Here is a 10,636-nt window from a genome sequence, read left to right on the forward strand (position 1 = left end):
TTGTGTCCAAATATGGTCAAAAGTCTGGTTACAAATATTTGTGGTGAATCGCCTTAGTCTCGTCCTCGCAGACCCATTCTCCGGGGTGGCGCTTATAAATTAGAGATTATAAGCGCCCCCTTCGAAAGGGGGTGCTTATAATCTTATTCTTATATTTCGGAGGGGGCGCTTATAATCTCTAATCGATAAGCGCCACTCCGGAGAATGGGTCTGCGACTGAGGACGAGACTGGAGTCGCCTGACGCTTAGTCTCGCGTGGTCAGACCGCTTTTTTCCGTGTATGGAACCCACCCAATACACGGAAAAAAGCGGTCTGGCCACGCGAGACTACCTGATGCTGTGGTTGTCTCAAAAGGTTAGGATGGGGCTTGATCAAATCTCATGCAGTTGTACTAAAATTAACACACGTAAAGTACATGTGCTATGTGAAAGTTAGCTAGCTATGGGGGTTTCCAACACTTTCTTAAATTTGATGAGTCAAGGATGGAATGGTACCGTATTCAAAAGAATCAAAGCCTCAGTACATACGAAAGTCTTCTTTGCCAGACATCTGGTATATCAGGTACATTATTAATTAACATGGCAACAAGACTGGAAACATAAGTCAACAGGTTACTAAAAAAAACACAACAAACATGTTCTAATGCCCATTAGTTGATGATGATAATGGTGTAATTGTTAGTCCGAGTGATAGGTCAGGAACTTTACCTTCCTTGGCCTGTGGGAGATCACATAATTTACTGTCAACACTGGTAGATGGTACTGTACCTTTTTGTAGCTAACAAACATTTCCTTGAAGGTCAGGAAATCTGTGAATGATACAAGTATATCAAAAATTTCTAAGTCTATTTCATCCTTTCTTGACCTATAAAAACAGAGTTAAATGTCTTTCTGTTAAAATTCTTGAGCTTACTCTAATGATTTCATAAAGGATTCCATAGCAAACTCTGGCATTCTTGTTTTTAACTCAACTTCAATATGTTTTTCTATCAGTTTAGTCTGTGAGGAGACAACAAAATAAAACATAAAACAAACAAATGCCATCACCCAAAACCACATGTACAAATCAGGACAAATGATAGTGTCGTGCAGCCAAGAAAGCTAATGCATCCGAGCATGCGACAGACAAGTGTGCATTATTTTAGCATTGGATTTCACAGACATGTACGTACTTCAGTAATGGCTGAAGAGAAATAGCCCATTTGGTGCAGCATCCGGACATCTTCCATACCAAGATTCAGCCATCTTTTGAGATATGCTACTTCAAAGTTTGTTGTGTTTTCTTCATCTTCCATGTTTGTTTTTCTTTTCACACCACTTACAAAATTTGCCATAACTCATGCAAGCTTCATTGGATTCTTTTCACAATTAGACAGTATAAAGAGCATATTATAGCACATTCATCTTTCAATTTCTGAACAGATTGGTACAGTAGGACCTCGAACTTCGATTATCCGAACCCTCGATTATCCGAACAGTAGCGGTGACTGCTCTATTAGGGTATTTTGTCAACAGGTGCATGTTCTATTAGAGTAGTTCAACAGAGCTCTGTATATAAATCAATGGGCTTCATTATCCAAACAAATTTACTTATCTGAACACTTTTGTGATTCAGCTGGCACACAGGTGTTCGGATAATGGAGGTCCTACTGTACAAGTGGCAAAAAGTTATGAGTGATTTTTAAAAACTACAAGTACGATTTTTGTTAAGCCTGTAGGGAAAGCACTGACAGAAATGAGTTAAAACTCAGTATGCAGATAAGCTGGCCATCATAGTGCAAACCTTGAGAATATCAGTTAAGGAGATATAAATATGTGAATCAAATGTGATCGAGATACTCTAATAGAACAGTCGCTGATGAGAAAAAAATGTACATGAAAAACATCAGAAAAATTTGTTCACGGTTTGAACCAGGGACCTCTATACCTAGACACTTAAACCTGCCACTACTGTCAATTGGTCATCTAACTTAATTTCTACCTTACAAAGTGAAGGTCTGGTGACCACACTAGAATAAAATTCATAGATCCACCCATGGAAACTCTATGTGCGTTGTATTAGAAGTGTTCAGAAAAATGTGCGCTCTATCAGAGTACTACAAAAAATGTTAATAATCAAATAAAATAGGCAGCAATCACTCAGTCAAAATACTTTAATAGAGCAGTTGGCCTCACTACGATTTGTTGTCATGTCTACCAACTAAACTGCTCATGTAAACTAGTTGAATTTTCTTGCACGTGTCAGGTAATTATCAAGGTACAAAGCTTCAATAATGCAATAGAAATCTGTTTAAATATCTATGAGTTATAACGTGAAAATCAGTCATACATGCATGTACCAAACACATTTTTGAGATCTCTTTATAAAGCAGCCATATACATGCGACATTCAACAGCTGATCTATGCAAAAATTGACATTGCACTTGTTTGCCTTAAACATAGCATTTTCCTCGCATACATACAAATTTTCGAGGGATATAATATTTTACAGATTATGCAGTTACTTAGCTGTCTGTAAAAATTTCATCCTTGAAATCCAGGAATTCGTAAATCCACAAAACTTATGTACCTAAAAAAATGTACACATACGGTATCTTAGATTACGCATAGAGGACCCCGTTCTATACCATTGAAACCATACCCTACAAATGACAGAGTAATAGTGATTGTCAATTATTTTTTGTAAAGCACACTGATATGTTTCACACACAAACCCTCTATTCACATGATAAACTCACTAAGCAATATGCATACTTTTAAGATCAAATTGTTTATGATTAGTAAATTTGCAAAAATACAGGTATAACTCACATAAAGATTAAAGATGTCGGTGTAGATGAATTTGTTCTCCTCCTCATCCTCAAAGTGATGATATTGCTTGTCCATAAAGCCATTCAACAACTTCTGAAATTTCTCATCTAAAGTGGAGTCAACCTCAGCATGTATGAGGATGTCACATTCCAGACCACCTTACTGTATACAAAACACCATGACATAATATAAATGATGAAAATTTTGAATTTGGTGAATAAAAGAAAATTCACCAAACTTAATTTGCTGTTATATGTGACCAACCCGTCAATCTAAATACAATAGTATGTGCTTTTGTAACAAAATGAAAAACATAAGTTACAAGTTTTATCTCCTCGATGAATTAACACTCCAGTGGAATAAATCCTGGGCATCATTGTGTTCCTCTGTTCATAGGGAGTTCAAAAATCCTTGCTGCATCTCCTTACACAGAGGGTTTCTGAGTTTCAGACGCTTATAAACACTGTGGCGATGAAAGAATTTACTGACGATCTTTTCTTCAGTTAATTCACCTTCCTTCTCAAACACAGAAGCATACCTTGTGGATTCACAAATTCATGATGAACACAATGAGCTGTACGTACACCACTGTATCAGTATGTAAGTGCTGTAAATTATTTTCTCGATGACTTTTATACATATCAATTTATTTGCTTATCTGGCTGTATTTCCCACACTGCAAAGCTTATGAAGCCAAAATTTATAGCCAGTCCATTCCTCTGTCCCTATATCCAACAAAGAGCAAATTTAACTTAAATTTTGAAAAATGTGTGGATAGTGACGGTTTTCTAAAATTAGGTCACATATTGGACTGAAGATTAAAGAAGCATCCAGTCAGGCAAACACTAAAAATATTGTCTACCTGTGCTAAAGCCAGTAGTATAAAGAATAGATACCTGATTATCCAGATGATGATCAAAGTGAAGAGCTTAAGTACAGATGTAATGGATCAAGTGTCCCATCAGGAAGCTGATAAATAAATCAATAAAAGCAAGGAATGCAAAATTTCCTGTCTGCATAAATTTTAAAGGAAAAAAAAACACAAATACCTGGTAGGAGGTAATTGTCAGTGAATGTAACAGAAACTCTTGTACAAAAGAGTACATATTTACAACAGTAGAATAATCGACTTTTTCCAAAAAAATGTATAATGGGAAAGAACACAGAGCACAAATACAACATGCATACATGGAGATGGACTGAACATCACCACACGGTACCCTCTTGCTAGATGTCACACGTGATTAAAAAATGTACTTTGAACAACATGATATGGTATTCAGGGAATTATTAGTTTACAGCTACAGGCACTGTGTGAGTAACTTTTTTAACTCATCATCACACAACTTATGATCAGTTATTAAGTTCTAGCAACAAAATGATGTAGAATACTACTAGTGTAAGTCCACCAAGTAAGTCAATTGCAAGCATCTTTTTACTAAAATATGATCTGCTTTGTATTTCAGTTTTATTGGTCCGAATGAGTACCACAATTTCTTTTGCTGCAAAACAAAGCTGCTTCATGTAGCTAGCCACACCCATGGTCTAGTCATAATGAGTAGTTGCTCATTACTCCACGTTCTGGAGCAATTCCAACTACATGAATTCCAATAAGTAACCAGTGTGAATGATTACTTGTTATCAGAACTTTTAAACATCAATCCCACAGTCGAACTTCTTCTGTAGTTACTTATTCACATTTCCATCAGACATTTACACAATATTCACATAGTAATTTAGTTTACCACAATACATTAATCCCAACAGTAGGAGTGTAAGTAATCCCAAATCGCATGGTTTGTTTATGTAATTGCACTGTAAAGTAGCCAATGAAATAACAGAATCACGGGCACCTTTTAAGTACAACAAGAAAGTGATATAATGAATAGCCAATCAAATAAGCTGATATTAGAGGCCTTTTAGTGCAACAATATTTAGAGTTGTGAATGACTGAGATGGCCCAACTTGGACTTGTAATTTAGGAGTTTTTCAGTCTAATCCTACAGTCATCAAACAGGTTATCCTCATCCTCCTTCAAACTTACGTATGCTCTCAATAAGGCAACCGGGGCTACTGAAACTGCCTACACTGCTCATTTTGAAGCTGTTGGTTTTAAAATATAATAACAATAGGTACAAGTCCCAAGTCCAACCATTAGTTCATAAAAGCTTTTAGTTTTGTGTAGCTAGACCCTACTCTTGATGTGCTTTTGAAACATTTCCTGGAGAATTTGTGTGAGATTATGTAAGTATCTATACTGCAAGCCATGTAGGTGCTTGTAATCTCCATTGATATGTGCTATGCAGTAAGGGATTAGAGTCTGGCCATGTAAAGCTACCAAAATGAGTAGTGAGATGTCACCAGCTAGGGTGTGCAATCTGAAAAATCAACTTTTACAAATCAATTCCCCTACCATTGTGGTATGTCCCACTGCTAGATCTACCAAGACACTGGAGGCATGACTGTTGTCTTCACAGAAGCATCGATTTTAGTATCTATAGCAAAATGAAAATGTTATATTTTTAAAATTTTGTGCTTCACACAAAGGACCGGACAAAACTTCCTACCTAGCTAGGCTTGTACTATTCAGGTCTCAAAACTAGTTAAAATGAAACAAAATTTACAGCACTGGTCTCTATTCAGCACCACAATGCTGTACAGCCATCCCCAGGTTGCTCCACTATAAGACCCCAGCTGCGGTTTGCTTGTACAACTTACCACTGGGCCAAATTAATTATAAGCCTTTATATATGCATGCCTGCTAGACATAAATTTCTGGGTAATGAAAACTAACATCAATCCATTGAAGTACTTAGTCTATAGAAGTCATGTTTGTTGTAATCAACACAACAATAGTGCGTCTGTGCAGCCTGTATATGCATGGTGCTTAAAGTATTGAAGGGAATTCAATATTTTGTGGAACTTGACAACATTTCATCTTTAATTCATTATAGCTATCATGTTTATGATGCAGACTATTATAGTAATGATCTAGCTATACATAGTCTTAAGATTACAGTGATTGTTTTATTAGAGTATTTTGGTCCAAGTGTATAATTATGTTTATTTATTGTATAGTATAGCAAACACCTGCACTGTATATATTTCTTAAGTGCTTTCAAGCACAAACATCCATCATGCAAGAATAGTACATGCAGTGAAACCTTAGCAATAGCTATCAGTATGCATACATGAGACCCAAAGATGCCACACCACTAAGAAAATGTGAAATGTCAAAATATAGCAAAATATAGTGATAATATTTGCATGCATCTCATTTAGTTGCTTGCAAATTGTTGGGGATTTATACAATATTTACAACTAAAGTCTGTTGAGAAAACAGTGCAATCATAGATAATATACCCTGCACCAGGGTATATATATTTATCTATGGTGTATTTTGCAACATATATTTTAACCAAAATATAGAATTTCCATTCAAAACAAACACTGCATGTTATAAGTACAAAAATATGCAAACTGGATAGAATCTACATCATGACACGTTTTTCCGGTTGTCTAGGTGAAATCTTACTGTGTAATTTGATTACAAGTGAAGAAAAAGTTATAAGATTGAGAATAATTTTTTTTTGAAAAATGAAAATGATTACATTTGAATGTTGAAGAAATTTGAAAGAGCATTATTCCCACAAGCCTAGAAGTGAACTAATATTATGCATGTTATGGTTGCCATGCGTATAGGTATGTAAATAGTTTATTGGAGTTAGCTACACAGCAACAGTAGTGTTCCAATACTATACCTTTACAAACATCGTCTTTAGTCAGCATTGAAACAACTATTTCAAAAAACTTCCTGTAATGAGACCTCAAGTCTAAATGACTCCAATGGTATTCACCATTGGTGCCTGTGGTCTCTTTTTGTTTCAGCTTAAGTAAAAATTTTGAACCATTAGTTCCTACACCAAAACATAAATGGAATAAATACAGTCAGTATTTGTGTATAAATAGTGTGCTATGAACCATTTCACACACTGATTGCTTAATCAGAGTAAGTGACTGCTCTATTTGAGTATCTTAAGCTTATTTATTTTATGCTAATTATGCTCTGAGTCTGCATCAAATTGCTGGAATATTTTTAGCTACCATATCATTATTCTCACCTTAATTGATTCAGGCATAATTCCCGATCCCTATAATCACATCTGGATGTTCTGCCTACAGTGCCAATTGAAAGTTGTAATGATTTCAATTAAAATGATGTCTTTACTCTTTGGCAAATTCATGAACAAATATTTATTCACGTGCAACCTCAGTTATATTGTCATTATACAAAATAATAATGATGGCATGTACAATAACTAAATAGTAATGTCAGCAAGTACTTGACTGCTCCTATAAATAGTTTTTGTATATCTTCACTCCTCATGTTATTTGACAATTGCAAATTTTGTTCTTAGGCTAGCATTTTCAGTTTTTCATTAAACTTCTCTCCCAGCTATAACTCTTGCAATTTTTTGCTAACTCTTTTCAAAATCTCAGATATACATTTTAAATAATATCTTTTTTGTCTAAACTGTTTCAACTTCATAATTTGATCCATTATTAAGTAATGTGTACATTTTAACTCATCCTTTACAACGTTTTTATTTAAATAGTCACGTTCTTCATACATGCCAACAAGTAACTTACTTAATTTCCACATGTAAGCGATACTTAATTGCCTTTTTTATAACCTTTTGAGGTAACATCCCTTTTGCCTCCTACTGTATATAGCTTTTTAATAAGTGTTATATACTTGTTCTATACGCAAGTCATTATGTATAATACCTACTCAAGCATTTAAATGCAGTCCATACATCAGGAAGTAACTTGCTCTATAAATGTCATAAGGAAATTCATTCAGAGTTTTTTAGTGAACTTTTCACCCATGTGGAAGCACACCTTTCAGTTAATAAGTATGTATATATCCTTATACCATAATGTAAGTCAGTGTAATACAATGTCCCGGCTTGCCATTGTCGTTGACATCTCTGTATGCAAAGACAAAATATTAAGCATTGTGATTCATTCTCATTCTGAACTTACAAATACAGTCATCAGGATCGTGAATAATTATTTAAGCATTTCATGTATGTATCCACCATTTTCGTTGTGAAAGTTAACTCTTTCACACAAAAAAGCATTATAGACACTCCTTTTATGCAAACTAGTGGTCATTATGTGACGGTAGGAGTTTGTCCTTCAAAGCTGAGTATATGTAGTTATTATTATTAGTACTTTACAGCAGTATTAAGTCTTATGCTTATACTCACACTGCATTTTCCCTTTATCTGTACCTTTACTGGCCATGACTTGGCATGAGCATATACATCTTTGAACCAGCTATGCATATAATAGCGAAATTCTCTAGCCAGTTTCAGTTTAAATTTTACTACAATAACCCAAGTAAGTATATATAGTGCAGACTACGCAGTGAGTTATAGGTATAGTTTTGTGATATGATTGCAACTTAACATCTTTTATCACCATTTGAAATGTAGGATATTTTAGTGTCAAATCATCTCTCCAATCAACAAGGTGACAACCATCAGAAAAATCACTGTTATTATGTATTTTAACTCGCAAGTCACTATGGTAGTTTTTTATGCAATGGAATCTACAATTGTATGTCTGTGTGTGTACGTACATGTGGATTATAGTATGCATGCATGTGGGTGTGCATGACTGTGTTTTGTATGTGTGCATAATTCAAACTTGCACTGATAGTGCCAGATGGAGATATAGCTACATACTGTATAGCAGATTGTTTTCAGTATCTATTCCACAAACATTTTCCCCATTGCAATTGGAAAACCCACTATACAGTATTGTAAACCTGGCTCTGTTATTATTTCACTCACTGATACTGGTATATTATACCTTAGGGTTTCTTATTTCAAGGGTCTGAGGTTGAGCTAAAAACAAATTTTTTGGTGGATTTGCAAACAATCCCAAGGAGTCTAATAACTATTTCAAGGACTAAATTGTTTTGCTGTTAACTCCAAAACCTATAGAAATCAAATTTCTATATACGCACCTGAAAACATTTAGGATATATGGCAGGTAATAGCTACTATCAAGAGTACGTATTTTTTTAAGTACTCTTGCTATAGCTACATTATTACATTGTGTTGGGTGACTTCTGTGAGGGATAGCATTTAATTGAGGGTATATACAAACTATAGCTAACAACATAACAAATTTGATATGTTGACTAACATTTTGAGATTACGGGAGATATAGATGATGATTTACCAATCCCCCTTGCAAGTCATAAAATGTGACCAGGCCTGCGAAAATAGGGTATGTGGGCACACAAAATTTGACTACATTTTAAACTTTGCATGCATCAGAACTTTTTGGTTAGTTATGCTATGGTCACGCATTTTTTATCACTTAGTATACATTTAATTGGCATCATAATGCAAGCTATAGAATGCAGACAGTCCATCCCAATCCTGAGATATTACCCGTAATGTGATGGGATGTAGTTTGTGTCCACATTCCCTATTTTCGCAGGCCCGGTCACAAATTGTGATTAACAGCACAATTGCATGCATGTTACTGTCACTTGAAAGTGTTTGTGCTACAAGCGTGGACCAATTACGCTACATAAAACACCATAGCTATAGTAAAAATTATAATGCATCTTTATTACACATGCGGCAACACACAGAGCTCTGAACTTACCTCTGTGAATACCTATACATATAAGGATTGAAACAATTTGTTCACCTTATACCAATGGAATGCATGCATAGTATGCGTCAGTTTTATATGCACTTCACTGCCATAACACATACAATGAAATTGAAGTACATATTCTGTATTCATAACTTTGCTGCTTTCAAAACTTTGTTTTGATTATATTTGTATATTAAACTTATGTAGCCCTACAGCATGAAAGCACTAGCACATAATATTCACTAAGATACCTCAGTCGCAGCATGCAGTGTGTGCTGTTTGTATAAATGAAGATAAAATACATGTTCAAGCATGGTTGTATATTTGACTGGGCTCGCCCCAATAAATATTTAATGTATACAAGTCTAAAAAAGGGAAGTATAAATACACTGTGTATTACAGTACGTATACAGTGGATAATTAAATAATGCTATATATGTATACTCAACGCCACTCCAGAGTGTGACGCTTGTTTTTTTGCTTGTTTTCTTGCTTGTTTTCTTGCTTGTTTTCTTGCTTGTTTTCTTGCTTGTTTAGTGTCAAAACACCAATTTCCACAAAAGGAAAAATTCCTGTTTCAGTCAATTCTTTTTCAGTATCTTCGACTGAATCTTGCACCATTTTGACTAGTACTTCTTCCAAAGCATTGAGTAATGATTCTAAATAGCATTGAGTTTTGGCTACCACTTTCAACTTTTCAACTAAAATCCTTTTCAATATTTCAACTAACCGGCAGCTATTCAGCAACTCATACCAATTTTTCTTTATTAATATATCTCTACAATCATTATAATTTAACAAATTTTGCAAGCTTGGCAATTCTTTTGGTATCAAATCTTTTGACAAACCTTTTTGTGTAAAAAGTTCCAGTAAGTTTTCACGTAGCCTTGGAAATTTGGATTCTAATGTTGTATGCAAAATTCTAATAAGCTCTTCTTTTTTGAGTATCAATAAATTTTTGCTGCAATCTATACATGTCTCTTTTAGTTTCAGGCTTTTCATCAATTAAATCTTGTCCATAATGGGAGTTGGTAAAGAACAATGTTCCTCGTCTAGTTTTCCTTTTGTTGGTGTTTGCATATACAAAGACAAATCTACATCGTGACACCTTTGGCCATGCCACTTCATGAGAGTTCACTA

At 34.8% G+C, this 10,636-nt stretch overlaps 1 protein-coding gene across 1 annotated transcript; it reads right to left on the bottom strand.

The window, feature by feature from the left end:
* Nucleotides 1-562: 562 nt before the first annotated feature.
* On the bottom strand, nt 563-10,117 carry LOC136264922 (ADP-ribosylation factor-like protein 2-binding protein). The gene is made up of 6 exons (XM_066059688.1): nt 9,946-10,117; nt 6,574-6,729; nt 2,813-2,970; nt 914-999; nt 769-865; nt 563-718 (listed from the first exon to the last, which is right to left on the bottom strand). Exons 1-6 carry the CDS (start codon nt 10,115-10,117, stop codon nt 641-643), a joined length of 747 nt encoding a protein of 248 aa, XP_065915760.1. The 3' UTR covers nt 563-640.
* Nucleotides 10,118-10,636: the final 519 nt, after the last annotated feature.

The sequence above is a fragment of the Dysidea avara genome, chromosome 8, assembly GCF_963678975.1.
Source record: "Dysidea avara chromosome 8, odDysAvar1.4, whole genome shotgun sequence".
In the NCBI taxonomy this organism is placed as follows: Eukaryota; Metazoa; Porifera; class Demospongiae; order Dictyoceratida; family Dysideidae; genus Dysidea; species Dysidea avara.